Consider the following 17090-nt stretch of genomic DNA (forward strand, 5'->3'; position numbering starts at 1 on the left):
ACAAACAAACCAAAATAAGAGACCAGATAAGAGACCAAATACTGCTTCGCTGATGGAAGCTGCATTCTGATGGGGACTAGGCAAGAAGGGCACAGTTTCCCACTCAGAATCATCAAACCACTCTCTACTCATTCCAGCCAAGGGACACTTGAGCAACACTTGCACAAAGCAGGAGGGAGGCCCCCTGCCGTGAAGTACCTTTTATGACCCGGTAAGCGACACCAACTCAGTCTTTTAAAATTGTTTCCAACTCCACTGTGACCTGCAAAGAATGAGGTGGCCAAACCGCCCTTGTAAGATGCAATGAAACTGTCATGTCCACAGAGCATGAATTGACTCTCCCTCCTAGAGAAGCCTTCATATTCCCATAATGCAGCAGTAAAGTGCTGGGTTAGCCATTTTGGCAAACTGCCTATAATAACTCACAGATCCCCTCTATGCTCCACACCGGAGTATCTACCGGAGGGGACCTAAGACAGCAAACAGGAAGTAGGAAGTTAAACTACACGTCCTGTCCTCGGTACTCCTTGTCACACCCCCTTGCACATTCCCGAGCCAGCATTATGAAAGGCCCTGCTGCTCTGGCTCCTGATCTGGGCCCTCATAAACCTGGCTGAATTCTGAAAGGGGAGATGTCGTAGGTCACAGAGACCTCAATGGACAAATCAGCTTAGCACAGATCGCTAACACTGGGACCTAAGTGTCAACAGGATTGGGCACTCATTCTTACAATGTCCTTTCTTTAGAGAGTGGAGGGCTGATGGTGGGTACAGAAGCGAAGGGTCAGGCTGGGGTGATATCCTTTGATAGGAATGCTGGAGCCTATTAAGGGAGGTAAGAAAATGGGGTTGGGAGAGGGGGAATGCTCCTCAGAACTTTGTTAGAAAACTTACTGGGTCAAAAGTGACCTCTGAGGAGTTGCCTGATGTGCATCAATCATTCCTACCAATGCTTTAGAATCTGCTTAGCATCAGTCTCTCCCCTCAACCCCCAGATCAACCTTCCTTCCTACCACTGGCAAGCACTTCCTTAGTCAGACCTGCCATTAGCTAATATAGACTGAGAAAACTATACTAGCACCAGAGTGTCCTGGATCGCTTTGGATTTGGGAACATTTGCACACACATAATAAGGTATTTTTGGAGGTGGAACCCAAATCTAGACTTGAAATTGACCTATATGTCATATACATTTCACATACATTCAGAAGTTTGATTGTGTGTGACGCCCTTCAGTGTGCTCTGTTTTGATTCTGACTCCCATGAGAGCAGGTATGGAATTCTCTACACATGAACTTCTGGATTTTTGTAATACTTCGGATTTTGGGTTTAGACATGCTCAACCTGTATTTTTGCCTAGATAACCCCATTTAATTATTTGTCACAGTCACCCCACTAGGAAATGGTGGTGAAGACCCTGAAACACAGAGAAGTGAAGTCATTTCCTCAAAGCCAAAGAGCAAATAATAGCCTAACCCAAAGCTTGATGTGGGTGTGGCTGTGTATGTGGCTGTGATGACCATGGCATAGCTCATGTGTCCTGGTGAGCCCCTCATCAATCCCTCAAGCAAAAAGAGTCCTTGACATGATCTGGCTTCCTAGAACACACGTAGTTTAGGAAGCACAACAGTGTTTGTGCAGGCGCAAACGAGAGTCTGCCTTTTCTTTAAAAATACCCCCCAAGTCACAAAAGTGCAAGTCATCGCAGTACACTGGGCACCCCTCTCTTTGGAGTTTGTCGAGGTACTCGGGAGGATGGCAACATATTGCCTCCCCGAGACTCCAGCTGTGCATCTAATAAAGAAGGCGATCCCGGCAGCCAGTGTTCATTAGGCACCTGCTCCACTCGGCTCTGCGCTGACTGAAATAGGGAATTCTGTCATTTCTACTTTAGAGAAGGGAAAAGGCCCAGAGAAACTCTGCTTTGCTCAAGGTCACACAGCTGGCTTGCAGGAGAGCCAAAACCCTAGGTTCTTTGTCCCTGTCCTTGGAGTCTGTATGTCCCAACTTGGGGTAGCATAGGCCACTACTCACCATATACCCAAATCCCTGAGCCTTGGGGAAGGACAGAAGAGCCTAGGTCACTGTGTACCCTGGGGATGTGGCAGGCCAGGCCAGGATCAAGGTCTTATGTGCTAGGGGGGATATTGAAGGAAGGCTCTGAGACAGGGAACAGAACTCAGAACAATGTCAAAGACAATTGGATAGTAAAAGCAAGATCGAGCCACTCCCTACCAACAGCATTTAGGGCCTCATCGTACTATATGGCAGGTTCCTTATAGGGGACCTAATATGGGAATATTTGGATCAAGGAGCTGAGGGACTGAACTTGCCTATATAAAGGTATCGTGTGTGTGTGTGTGTGTGTGTGTGTGTGTGTGTGTGTTGCCATGCTGCAGAGAAAGCAAAATCATTCTCATTCTGCCATTACCATCAGCAGTGGGCTTTAGGGGCTGATGTTTTGGTCTGTTTTGGCCATTCCAGACAGGCAGTGCTGGGAGCTGCAATTCCACAGGCTTAAATGGCTCTTTAAATTGCTGTTGGGTTTCCATGGGCCAGGCTTTGTCTAGCCCATGCCCTCCAGCACCCTCTCTCAGCCCATTGCTTCAAATAAGAGGCTCTATATTTTATTCATAGTAACCTGCTGCTGGGAGTTGGGGGACACTTCAGCCATTTGCCTTTCACCATTCTCCAGTGGCCACTTACAGGTCCTAGTGGGTTAATGCGGCTCCAGAAGTCAATCCATGCCCACAACACAGGATTTTCAGTGCTTCTGACTTTCAATTTCTCTTAAAGATGCTCTTGTAACCTCCCACCATGCCCGTTTGGGTGCCTTTACAACCTACAGCGCTTTAGCTTTATGAACTTGCGAAGAACAACTACAAAGGACATAATTTTGGCTTAAAAATTTCACCCAGTTCAATGCCAGCTCAAATTTCCTTCCAATTTTGTCCCCTATAGAATTTCCTAAATATTCTTTCATTTGGACTCGGAGGAGTTTCACCTCACATAAGCGTGCTGCATTGGACTATGGGTTCTCCACAAACAACAATTTCTTTGGGCTCTCACACTACCGTAGGGTGACCAGCATTTAGTACTGCAGTCCAGGGTTAAAGATGCATGAAGCTGGCCTGTGGAAGCAATGTCACCTTTTCCCCATCTTGATCTGTAAGGGTAAACCAGGCATACCGTCAAAGCCAGTTTCAACACTATACTCCAAGAGTAACTCTGTATTTCAGAAGTAAAAATAGGCGGCATGAAGAATCGGAGATGTTTATTGCCAGTTTACCAGATAGGTGACCTTGAGAAAAATCTCTTTGGGCCACAGTTTCCTCATCTGCAAAGGAGGGTTCATGTGTCATTCACGTGATATTACTGCAGAACAGGTGAGATTGGTGCAGAGGAGACTCTGGGCACATATGGGTGCTGGCTGCGGTCCCACATCAACCACAGTGTTCACCATGTGCTCTGGAGGAACCAGCCCAAGTATGTGCATTAGCTATGCCCATGGCTGGCTGTGACAACTGTTCTCAAACAGATAGGTGATTGACTTTTTTCACCATGGCCCGAACTGTCTGCTCATTTTTCATTTCCCATTTCCCATTCACCACTTAAAAAGAAATTCTGTGACAGTAAGACATTTATGCCTATGATACTGAAATGTCCTTAAAATGCAAGAGAGAAGCACTTGGTGATGTCTGTCTTAGAACTCCCATGGAATAGCCCTCTTGCTTGACACCAGACCATGCCATTGGAAGTCAAACTCACCACACTGAATCCTTGGTGAGTTTGGTGCTCACATTCCCATCTTCTTCCAGGAAGATGTCCATTTGCAAATTGGCATCATTGTCATGGGCTGAGAAATAATTGGTAATGACTCGTGCCGGGATTCCAAGGCATCTTAGAACTGTAGGTGAGAACAATCATTTGAGACACCAACCCACCTAACAAAACAAAATGAAAACTCCTTTTCTCTATGAGTCTTCCATCCCAACATGGAGAGACCCTTCTTCAGATGTTCCACACCCAAAAAGTGCGACTTGTTCAGTCCCCTGAGGGCTGGAGAGAGAACGTGTGTTTAGACTCTTGGGAACAACACATGGTGCCAACAAGATCATTTCTAACAGAAACCCAATAGCTCACACAAATAGTTTAATTTTAACCACGGGTTCACCAAAGTAGCAGTAATCAATCCTCTTAAGGAGGCATGTTCTTGGAAGCACAACTTTTAGAAAGTCTGTCCTAAGGTAGGATTGTACAGGGCAGGTCTTCAGTGGGGCATGCTACTTCCGGATGAAATTTGCTCTTGTACCACTCTGTGCAGGGTGACACCACTGACTCCTTTTACTCATTACATAATGAATTACCCGGGTGCATCTCTTGCCATATGCACCTATTGATTAAGCTTAATCCAAATGCTCCCTCTGGCTCCCAGGACACCAGACATCAGGGCTCATTGGAAATAATTCAGCTGACAATTTTAAGATTAATGACTTGGCTTGCCTTCCCCCCTTCCTCTACATCAGAATAATTTAGCATTTTTTAAACAAAGACAATCCAGCCCTTTCAACAGAACAACCTTGGAAGTACAAATATGAGCTTAGCAGATATCAGTGTCCTGTCCTTTAAATGACTTGGCCTCCAGCACCAAACAACAGGGTGACAGCCACCATTGGCTTGTCACTCCTATATTCCTCTATTCACCAGTATAATGACTGACACTCATGTTCCATTGCTGGTGAATTATAATGTATATTTCTGGGTACTAGTTCACATTGTTATTGAACAGGATTTGATGAAGACTCTGCCTTACTCATAATTTAAGAGAGCTGAAAGCTGACTTTGGGGTACCAGATCCTCCTGCCACCAACTTTTCCTTCCTGATTTGCTTGTATTGTGATCTCTTTATAGCAAAGATCTGCCTTTGCTTATTTTGCCACTGAAGCCCATTCTGAGGCACAGAGAACCTCCTTTATGCAAACAGCATACGTGGATGTAAGGTTTCACTGTCTAACCTGGTTCTGAGCCTAAAGGTATTGCGTTATAGCAGTGGAATTGTAGGTGTGAGGAGGACTGAGGTCTTTTACTGTCTCCTGAAATGAGTTTAGGGGTGTGGCTTCCTTTCTGTGCCATGGCTTAAACATCCCAAGGAACCAAGATGCCCTCCAACCTTCAGTCACTACAAAGCTCAAATTCCTGTCTGACATAGGACAAGTCTCTCAGAAGATAGTTGCTCCCAGAAAATGAATATTCTTTTAGTCCTCGAATATAGTCAAAAGGTTCAGAAAATATTTTTATTCAGGTGACATCATAGGCAATCACAACAAATGAAAGAAAATGTCATTTCTGTTTGTGTGGAACAAGATTAGGTAGGCCCTACACTCTTACAACTTTGTGGTAAAATAGGCGGGTCTCACATTGATTTTAAAAAGTGTCCTTTCCCAAGCCTATACTCCCCCAGACTCTCATTGTTAAAAATTTTTATTAAAAAATGCTAACTAGGCAAAGCACTCTTTATTAATGAGCAGGCAGAAAGGACATCCTGACTTGAACTAAATGCTTCTCCAAGGTGGTAGGAATGTTATGTGAATGAAAATCATTACGGATAGTGAAGACATAGTGAAATGAATAGCCTTTTAAAATATTCACTGAATTAACTGTAGCAGTGCCCGGGCCAAGGAAGGCTAGTGCTACTTGGTAAAATGATGCATAAGACAAAAGAGAGTCATTCTGATCTCATCTGTTTTGCTCTGCAGATTGGATGTTGTGTGGTCTAAACACAGAAGCAGAGCTGGAGAGGTGAAGATGCTCACTGGGAACTGATGGCTAACTGATCAGGCTCCTTGAGACATGCAGATGAAGAAGATGCAATGACCTGACTATACCTTTCATATCTAGGACAAGCTTTTAAGTACTTACAAGACGTCTCATGGATAAACAAAGAAGCATATTCATATAATGTTTCAAAAATCGTAATATGCCTTACCTTATTATTTATTATTTAGTTTTTCTTTAACCTTTAAAAGAAATGTTTAAAATGGCTCACACTTTTCCTATTCTCTTCCTTAGCTTCTCCGACCCTCTATTGCTCTGGGTGTCAAATGATGGATCATGTAGGAAACAGTCTATCATTCTTCCCATAAAGATTCTGCAGTCAGAGAGACTGTGAGCATATTTGTCCCAGAACAATTTAATTATGCATTGATGACATCCCAGAATAGTCACCCATAAATTCTATAGAGCCAATGGGAGCTGTTAGGTCTCCTTGCCAGGTTATAGACAAAATGACTTGAAGTGAAATTTCTGTTACATTAAATATCATTATTCTACCGGATACTTACATGTGTTAAAGACACCAGCAAAAACCCAGCACTGGCCATATCGGACCGGCGTTTCAGAGCTCCTGTATTCTAGCAGAATGTCAACACTTCCTGTCCAGGCTGATGGAGGGATGCCATAGGCGTAGACATTGTCCCACGATCCAACAATAACACCTTCGTCATCCTTGGCATTCACCTAAATGAGGCCATGGGAGGTGGAAAAGAAGAAAAGTCATGTAGAAGATCCCCTCATCCAGACTGGCAAGGGGCAAACTGAGGCTTCTAGTGTCTTCTGTTTGTCCTGCGTGGCGAAAACACTTCCCGTTCCTGTTCAGTTTATCACTTTGTCACCAAAGGTAATGATAAACGACTGAACTGTGCAAGGAGAAGGCCCGATGACCAAGACTACCTCAAGGGTAGTTGTGTGGTGAGTAGAAAAAAGTCTTCTTGATTCGGCTTGAAAAATATCCACATCAGGTGCGTGGTTTGGCCTAGAATGACGTAGGGAAGACAGGAGAGGGACTGCAAAATGAAAAGCTGGGAGGGAATCTTGTACTGGTGAAAGGTGGGCTCAGCTGACAAAGGGGAAATCAGTGAAAGTGGGCTTTTACTTCTCTGGTAAGGAGTGGATGTTCACAAACTGCAAAGGTCAATACCTATTGCCAAAGGCACCACTAACAGTCAATAGGAAGATGGATTCCCTTAGATAATGTAGTAGTTACTTTTTAAAATTTCACTAAAGGATTACTGTTCAGGCTGGGGAGATGACCGAGTGGAAAAGAATGCTTGCTGCATAAGAATAAGTATGTGAGTTCAAATCCCCAAAACCTATGTGAAAAGTTGGGAATCGCCAGTATTGTGGAAGGCAGAGACAGGAGGATTGCAGAGTTTTGCTGGCTGCAGCTCTTTGAGATCCTATCTCAAAGGTCTAAGGGGGGAAGATGATACAGCAGGATACCTGAGTGATATCCTCCTCTGTCTTCTGTATGCACATGTGTGCCCCCGTCATGTATGCATGCAGCAATACACCCACGCCGCACATACTTACACTACACATAAAATAAAAATATTCTTTAATGATTTTAAAGTGACTAATATGCATACATATGCATATGTATTTGAGTTGATGATCAAACTGGGCCTTGTATTGGGCACGTACAATTACCATTGAACTACACTTCAATTACTGCTTTTGTAATTATATTAAAAGGTTTTTCAGTTTACCTGGAAGGTCTGAGATAGTATGATTTTAGGATGGTAGAAACTTAAGCAGATAGCAGCAATTTAGAATGTTTGATGACACTTTGACACTAGAGTAGAAACATCTAGTATACCTAACATGAGGGGCAAAAGATAGTTGCTTAGAATATATAGATGTTTAGAAATAAAACAAAGGCCAGAAAGTAGTGATATTTATTTAGTTATCTATCTATCTATCTATCTATCTATCTATCTATCTATCTATCTATCTATCTATCTATCTATCTATGTCACTGATGGATCTATTTCTTTTGGCCCATAGCTTTCATCTCTTTGTTGCCAGAATCCAGGTGAGGAACAGTGGGAACTCTTTTCAAATTGGGTACTACCTCACAATTGGCGTGACAGTGATTTTGAATACTCAGTGCGTGGTCCAAGAATCAGCAGTAATGGCACCCTCTACGCTCATCAGAGCATGATGTCAAGCTCTTCCCAAGCCTGCTTAAAAGGAATATGTACTCTAAAGCACAAATCACAGATAGTTTACATGCACATCAGCTCGGAAGTGTCGGTCTGGGTGATAGTGAGAATATATTAATTAGTTATGGAAGCCAAACACAGGCTCTGAAGCTGTGTGCTTAGATTAGGTAAGCCATAGAGGAAATACGGAAATATAGTGAGTTTCTATGTCTCTGCTGCTTCATGAACCAACTACATGGCCTTGGCAACCAGCTGGACTTCTCCATTTGGCCTGCTGTGTTTGGCTGGAAAGGACAATTATTCTGAAATATTTTAAGAGATCTTTGAAAACGGAGATTAAATTGTGAAAATATATCTTTCTAAATTCCCAGAAAGTCCAAATAAAGAGCTGGTGTTCCATAGTTATTCAACAATCAGGTCTATTTTCAAAAGCCATATAGCATTGGACGCTGACTATGCATAAGGCCTTTTCCTTAGAAGCCAAGCAAGTGGGAATAATTTTTGCTGTGATGAAGACAAAAGTGCATACAGGTAGAGCAGGGGTTCAAAGGAGAAGAGAACCAGTTGGGTTGGAGGGTGATCCTATTCTCTGGGGTTTGGTAGAGGGGATGCCATTCAAGCTGTCCAGAACGAGTCAGCGAAGTTCAATAAATCTGTGATGTCATGAAATAATATGACAAGCTTGGAAACCTTTATATCATCATCATGTAGGTAGTCAGTACCAAATGAAATGCTATTTCCTCCTTTTGACTTTGTGTCCAGTGTAGCTAGAGTGAAGACTCTTGCACAGTACTTAGTTAATGCATTGAATGTGTATGGGGAGGGGTAGGTGGAAATCTTTCATGTTTCTGCCAGCAAGCTCAAGGCTTTGATGTGAACTTCCTTCAGCCAGCCTTTCTGGCCCTATTCTTGAGCAGTGCTTGTCCTTGATGGTGAATTAAATTATCAGAACATCTGTGCCTACTATGGCGGAATGCAGGGAGCACCTGTGGTATGTCTTGGTCTTTGTGGAGAGGCAGTACGTTATCATTGAAAAGCAGAATAGAGTTTATGGATCCCCAAGGTAAAAATCCCTAAACTCTGGCTCTGATGTCTGATTTCCAGATAGATAGCCGTTAAATCGAAGGCTACTAATAGCATAAAGCGGAACCCAATCAGCTGGGGAGAAGAGTAAGAAATAAATAGCCCTCTTCCCTACAGACCTTTTAATTGTTAATGCTGAGTGTTGCCCCTGTAGCTAGATAAATCACAATTCTCACTTATTAGCATTTGGCCAGATTAGCTACTGTGTTCTAATTAGAACATTGATTTTTAAGGAGCTCAGATACAGAGCAAGATGTGTCTTCAATGACAGATGAAAAGGGTTAAAGTAATAGCCCCTTCTAGACAACAAAATGTACTGGAAGGACAAGTGAAGGGCATTCTGGGGCATTTACTTGTTAGAGAGATGGTTATTATAGCAACTGATTATATAAACTCAAAGTTAGAGCAGGTGTAGAAACAAATGTCATGGTTTTGGGTCTTTGGTGATCCAGCATACAATTGGAACCTGGGACTACAGACTAAAAATGATCTTTAACATTAATATGGCTGCATTAAATTTCCATTCCAAGGACTGGAGAGATGGCTCAGAGATGAGAATAGTGATTGCTCGTCCAGAGAACCCAGGGTTTGATTTCAAGGATTCTTTCAGAGAATCTAATGCCCTCTTCTGGTTATTGTAGGCACTGCATGCTCACAGTGCACAAACATGCATGCAGGCAAAACACTTAAACACATAAAATAATTATAAAATACATTTAAAAAGTTAAATTTTCATGTCATAGTGCCTACAAAATTGGATAAAAGAAAAAAAAACACACACCCAAAGTTACTATCAGCAACATTAGTGGTATAAGATAATGCGAGAAACTCCAATACCCAGTGCCCAAAGCAGAAGGTATCTATGAAGTGGCACAGGGAAGCAGCAGGGCTCAGGTTCCAATTTAACCGTTGGTTGTTCAGAAACCAGACAGCTGAAGCGGCACAACTCTACAGTTTTTCACCTGCGTTTTAAAATCTGGAATTACAATGGTATCTTTATCTTGTTCTGACCAAAGACATGGAGCAATTTCTGTGGAAAAATGGGTGGGGAAGGGTCACATGGCAAAACAGGCAGATATTCTGCGACTATGATATGGAAATGATAGAAAGCCCAAGAGTGTCTCCTCAGGGGAGTTGGGGCCATGACTAGATGAAAACTAATGGAACCCTAAAAGAAGGAGCAGAATGCAGTACTCTAGAAAGGATGATCCCTTTCCTCAGCCCATCTCCTTTGCCCCAGGGTTGCTCATCCTTGCTCCAGTCCCCCAATGAATTTCAGAGCACACCATGTGGTACATTACCCTAAGAACTGTATGTCTGGGGAGAAATGAAATTTATCTTAGGTTGAGAAGAGCCAGATTTCACCTATCAGAACAAGTAAAATACCCAAAGGAAAACTGTGTATAAATATAAAAACAGAAGACCTAGTAAATAGGATGAGGAGAAGAAAGAAAAGAACACACATAGCAGAAAACTAAGGAGCATGAAGCATTTTTCTTACAGTCTATAAGGAGATCACTGACTTAAGGGACAAAATGGATGACCAAATAATATCATTTCAAAAATAATAATGCACCATTAACTTCAAAATACAGAGTAGAAAGTATTAAAAGTAAATAAATGACATCAAAAAGAAATGATATAATCTAAAAATGTTAATTAAAAAGACAGAAGTTATTAGAGAGAAGCTAAGAGGACACAGATGACAGCACAAAGGGAATGAGTGTCCTTAAAGCAGAGAAGCCTCAAAATAGAAACCAAAGGTGTGACCATAATCTAGAGCATTTGGCTTAACCGTGAGAACACTGACCCTACACAGAAAGCCATCCATGGTCCACAGGCCCCTTACCTAGGAATCATAAGCAATTTAAGTTTTGAATAAAGAAAATAATTTCTCGGTTACCTAGACAAAATAGTGCAAATCAGTAAATATGGAGGGAATCGGGCTGTCTTCAGATTTCTCCAAAGTACCATTTGGTGACAAAACATTGTCAACCACAATTCACATAGTCCTGAGAGGTAGGTGTCTCAAGGGTGTAAGGCACAGCCACGCTGTACCAGAATAAGGCCAAGCAGCCTAAAATCTCAGTTTTGAAGGATCCCAGAGAACACAAGAATCATAAACTCCATGAAAATTACAGTTAAGCATTTTTTTCAGAGCTACAGCTACGAAAATGAGTTTAAAAGCTTGGAAACGTAGGACCAAAAGTTTTTACAAGGAAAACGAGATGAGAGTCAAAAGAGAAAATGCTAACGACTCGGTGTGTTGGCCCTTAGTTAATTGACACCATCTAAAGTTAAAATATAATTTAAAGTATATAATCACTTTATGTCTAATTGGTTTCATAATTTGAACTAATTTTAGAAGAATCTGTTAGGAAATGATATCTCTAATTAAGAGACATTTATTTGAAGTTTTAACAGTTTCTTTTGTACACTTTGGTGTTTTTCTTCTGCTAAAATAAGATTTAATACAATTAAGTAAGATTTCAGTATGATTAAACATAATTCTTTAAATAGTATGATGCCATTTATGATAAATACAAACAAGTGGATCAATGGAACACAACAAAGAACACAAAAAATAAACCCATACAAATAGAGTTTGCCAATTTTTTTTTTTGGCATAGCTGCAAAGGGAATTTTCTAGACAAAAGATTTGGTACAACAAAGGCAGATAGAAAAATTGGGTATCATACAGAAAGAGAACCTTAGGGGCTCAGGAAGGCTCACAGGACTTACAAGACTCACAAGGCTGAAGAGACCACCCATGGGTTGGGTAAGCATCTGAAAACCACATGTCTGATAAGGGGCTGAACTGCCAAACATAAAGATAAAAAAAAAAAATTGTAGGGATGAGAGGAGGCTTCTCACTGAAGAGCTGCCTGCACATTGTTCAGGGAAATCCTATACTGTGTTGGCGAGTTGTGAATTAGCACAGCTATTTGGGAGGGTAGGACGGAAGTGCCTGAAGGAATGACTACCCAGTGTGTTAATCCACTCCCGGGTACCTTTGCAAAAGCCTTGACATCAGTATGCTAAAGTGGTCTCAGGCCATCTTCACTGCACCACCGGCCAGGATGCTGAGCCATAGACTTGATGAGCTGATAGGAAGTGGCTGAGTAAGGAGCACACAGCATATAGGCACAAGAGAATTCTATCTGGCAATAATGCGGGAAATTATGGGAATACTGCTTTAATTTTATTCTTTAGATTTTTATGGATTTTTCTTCTTTGCTTTTTTTTTTTTTTTTTTTTTTTTTTGCCAAAGAAAGGGCTTTTATAAAAGGCATTGGAAGCAGGGATGTTTACAAATCAACCACAATGAAAATTCAATTACAGATTTCTCCTTAATTTTAATATCTATGTTTTCTGTGGTATTTGCTGAAGCAGAGAGAGTGGTTAAAACTCCCACCAAGTGTCAGGGAAGGTGCCTAGTGGGGCTGTTACTCCAAGTTCATGACTTAGGTCTGAGGGAGTCGTTAAACTAGGTTTGTTCAGCAAAGGGTGGGGCGCGGAAACAGTGCTCTGTAAGGGGTAGGGGAAGAGACTCAGTCATCCAGGAAGTAGACCATCAGGGGGCTCTGAGATGTGGGGTTTTTTGCAGCTAGTTCCCCTGAATTGAAGCATTGTCCTTGGAGCAGAGTTCCTAATGCTGTGACCCTTTAATACACTTCCTCATGTTGTGGTGACCCCCAACCATAAAATTATTTCACTGCTAACTTCATACCTGTAATTTTTTTTATGTTCATAGCATCTTTATTCTTAATAGCTAAAATATGGAAACAACCCAGATGTCCATCAATGAAGTAATCAATACCGAAATTGTGGTACATTTATATAATGAAATACTACTGAGCAATTAAAAAGAAGGAAATCACAAAATTTGCAGGCAAATGGATGGAACTAGAAGAGACTTATAATTCTTTAAATATGAGGCCATGAAGATTATGACAATAAAAGAACTCTTAGATCTGATAAATATTTTTAGCAAAATAAGAGAATAGAAATAGTAACATAAAACAATCAGTAATCTAGATGCCAATTTGAATGATGCTATACAGAAAACCAATAATTGAAACAACCCCATTTTTTACATGCACATACACACACACAGGTATAAACCTAATCAAGTAATCAAAATACCTCTACAATGAAAATTTTAAGATGCTATAGAATAATGGAATAAGACATTAAAGATCAAAAGACATTCCATGCTCATAGTTTGCAACAATTAATATTATACAAATATCCATCCCATCAAAAATTATGGATTCAAGCAACCCCAGTCCAAATTCAAAAGCATTCTTCACAGGTACAAAAAAATCCAAAAATTTATATGAAAGCACAAAATATCAACTATAGACAAAATAGTCATGAACCAAAAGGACACTGGAGGAATTATTACCATAGGTGATCACAAATTATATTCCAGTGCCATGAAAGATTCTTGTCACTAGCACAATGAACCATAATTGATAACATAGATATATGGTAATGTAATTAAAGTTAACTGATACTGATTAAAATTCCAAAAAAATTACACACTGAAAAAAAAAAAGACATCATCAAGAACAAATAGTGATGGAAAACTGTACCTAACCATACAGAATGCTAGTTATGGTGCAAGTACTTCAACACAATCTTGAAATTACTAAAGGGAAAAGTAAGCATCATGCATCCACTTACAGGCACATATGAGGATTCCTGAATAAGGCTCCATTTAGCACAGGACATAAGACCAATGATCAAAGAGCCCAATTGCATGGAAATATGAGGCCTCTTGCTGTTTTATTTATTTATTTATTTATTTATTTATTTATTTATTTTTCAATGCAGTTTATTCAGAAACCTTGAACAATCATCTGACCTTGGGTAAAGCCAGCCCACAGTTTAAATAGCCTCTGGGTAGCCAACCCCAGCATGCCACGTGGGCAATGCAGATAGGTCCACATACATGGAAGCAAGCCAGATCCTCAGCCTTAGCCAAATATGGAGATTTTGTGACAGAGAGCACTTACCATCGGGAAGGTGGAAGGCAGAAACCAGCTCCATCTTTAAGGCGCGGCATTATGCAGCTCTCTACAGTTCCCCCTTTTTGTTTCAGAGACATCAGGCAAGAGTAGAGGTCTGATCTCTGATATTAGAAATAAATTGGGAATTTGTACCGATGTTCATTTAGGTGTCATCCACCCAAAGAGCATCAGACCCGTCCGATACCTTTTTCTCAGAGGTCATAACTGTAATTTTGCTACTGTTATGACTCATAATTTAAATACCTAATATGCAGGATATCTTTTTTTTGCCATCCCTATGAAAGGGTCTTTTGGCCCCAAAGGGGTCACAACCTGTATCTTAAGAGAGAACCATTACCTTAGAGGGAGAAGGGACAGCTTCTACGATTCATGAATCTAAGCTCAAAAAAGTTACGCGACTCAGAGCTACCAGGTAGGGCTGCCTGTGAGTCCTGAAGGGAGCTCTGAGGATGCAGCTTCCATCAGCCCTCAGCCAGGCTGGGGCGGACTTCACCGTGACATGGCTGCTCTTTAGTCATCCGTATTCCTGCAGAGAACCCCAACGAACAACCTGGTTTACAAGCTGGACTGGACTAAACAGTTTCTCTTCCCAGGGAAAGTCATGCAACCCTGGCGAATGTTCAGGGAACATGGGGCCTCTTGCGTAGGAAGCTCTTCGTGACCGGGGAGGTTGCAGAACTGGCCATGCTTGGTCCTGGGGAAGCACAGCTGAAGACAGTGGGCTGCCCCACTCTTCAGCTTCACACCGGACAGAGCTCCACTTTAGGGCAGGAATAAGCTCACTGTCTGTACCACTCGAATGATAGAAAGAGGGCTGTGAAGTTCAAGCAGATTTTAACTTCAGTACTGACGAGGGAAGACATTTGACATTTGTGGAGTGTCCTCTTCTCTGCAGCCCAGATTTTTCATTTTATACAGCTACAATTTGTTTTCTGTTTCTTTTTTATGCATGTAAAGGGACCTCTCTTCTTTAGCATGTACATTTTATACGGGCTATGATGAAATGACTTTTCTCTGTTGTAAACCCGGTTTATTCCGTTAAATTCCATTGTTTAAAGTTATGGTCTAATAAAGGCTTAGGATTTTGTAACTCTTTTAGAAAATAGTTTTATACGTAATCTTGCCTACAGCTTCTCAAACCAGTGAATATGAATCTGGGACAACACGAACTCTTGTAAGGAGTATACAGCTACATTTGGGAAGGAAAGAAACTATTTGTAGTAAAAATTCTTTCCTGGTTTTGTAAACCACAGGTCCCCCAGTTGCAGCCTTGTGGTGACCTGTCTTAGGTGTAGTAGACCACCTGTGCCCCCCCACACACAACGAGGGCTTTGTCAGTGAAACTCAGTAGCTACTGTATTGAGAGCAAAGCGGGGGGGGGGGGGGGCAAGTGTTGCTGTAGGGCCACAAGCGTCACCTGTTCTTAATAACAGCTGTTCCCTTCTTCGTTTATACATTTGTATTCAATTACTATTCCCCCCCCAAAAAAAAGCAAGTGAAGAAAACAGATTCTGTAAGCCCCATTTATCTGGGAATGTGGAGATCTGTTTTTTTTGTTTTTTTTTTTTAATGTTTTTTTTTTTCCCCCAAGTTACATGGTAAGGATGAGAGGGGAGATGAGCTCAAAGTTCTTAAGAGACTATGCCACGGGCAGCCAACCCAGCAAATATGCCCAAGAAGGAAGAAATAGAGCTGCAGGGATTCTATTCAACCCTGCCTGCCTCCTTAGCCTTGGAACTCCCTGGCCTTTCACGGCACTTATCAATGCCAGGTTAACATTTTATCGGAAGGAAAAGAAATCCCAGCGCTACCTTGGATTTTCACAGTCAGGGTGGAATGATGGGGGGTTAATTAGCTGTTTTCTGCCCAGGTGCTGCTGTAACGTTGTACCATCTTCCTGTGATGCCCTTCCACACGCCGAGCCCTCCATTTCATCACCACGCGTGTGCCTGTTGAATGTGTAAAGCCCGGCTGGTCTCATGGGGAACCTTTTTCCCTGTCACTGTGGTATCCCTGCTCGGCTCACACTTTGCTTTACACTGCTCGTCTGTTTACCACAAGGTGCCATGTCATTGGTTTGATCGTCTTTGCTCCCATTACCAGATTTCCTGTGCTTGCAAAAAAAAGAAATCACGTCAACTTGAATGCATTCCTAGGGCCACCGGTGAACGGCACTCAGAGACTTCTGCTACGTGGATGAATGTGACATTACACATATGAGTCTAACATTTCCTTTCTATACCACAACAATGGGGCTAGTTAGAATGCCGATGACATTTTCAAATAGACAAATTTCTTTCTCTTTTGTTTTGTTTTTGTTTTTGTTTTCCAAGACAGGGTTTCTCTGTTTAACTTTGGTTGTCCTGCAACTCACTCTGTAGGCCAGCGTGGCCTTGAACTCACAGAAATCTGCCTGCCTCCACCGCCTGAGTGCTGTGATTAAAGGCATTCGCCACCCTGTCAATGAAAGTATGCTGGACTTTGTGTCACTAGCATACAACATGAGAATTTTTCCCGTGCTGCAAATCTGTCTAAACAATTGTCGAGCTATATTTTAGGTAATTGGACTGGAGAATTCGATACTACAATGGAGCAGCTGAGAGTGGCCATTATCACGGTAAATTCTACCAGAGTGGACGCAGGACTAGCCACAGGATTATCATCATGGATTTCTGCAGCCATGAATTATCTGAAGGAATGGGCGGGCATGGGAGCGTTAGCAGGCCTTCTGGTGTTGGTCTCCTTGGTTTGCCTGTGGTGTATATGCAAGATTAGAGTCTCACAACAGCATAATGCAGCCATGACCATTCAGGCCTTTACAGCCATTGAAGCAGGACAGTCTCCCCAAGCATGGTTGGCTACCATAAAAAGCTAAAATGTTACGCTCAGGATGCGAGGCTTAGCACTGCACTCAGGGTCAGCTGCTTTCGACCCAGAGAAGAGCAAGTCTGATTGCATGCGGGTTGATGCCC

The 17090-nt window shown here is 41.9% G+C and overlaps 1 protein-coding gene across 3 annotated transcripts in view; it reads right to left on the reverse strand.

The window, feature by feature from the left end:
- Positions 1-17090, reverse strand: part of F13a1 (coagulation factor XIII A chain) — a 194481-nt gene that overhangs the window by 74127 nt on the left and 103264 nt on the right. For all 3 annotated transcript variants that reach the window (XM_060372378.1, XM_060372377.1, XM_060372380.1), the window contains exons 7-8: positions 6341-6515; positions 3768-3906 (exon numbers count right to left, since the gene is read on the reverse strand). In XM_060372378.1, coding sequence (XP_060228361.1) covers positions 3768-3906; positions 6341-6515 — 314 coding nt within the window. The remainder of the gene's footprint in view (positions 1-3767; positions 3907-6340; positions 6516-17090) is intronic.

This window comes from Meriones unguiculatus, chromosome 19 (genome assembly GCF_030254825.1).
Source record: "Meriones unguiculatus strain TT.TT164.6M chromosome 19, Bangor_MerUng_6.1, whole genome shotgun sequence".
Taxonomy (NCBI): Eukaryota; Metazoa; Chordata; class Mammalia; order Rodentia; family Muridae; genus Meriones; species Meriones unguiculatus.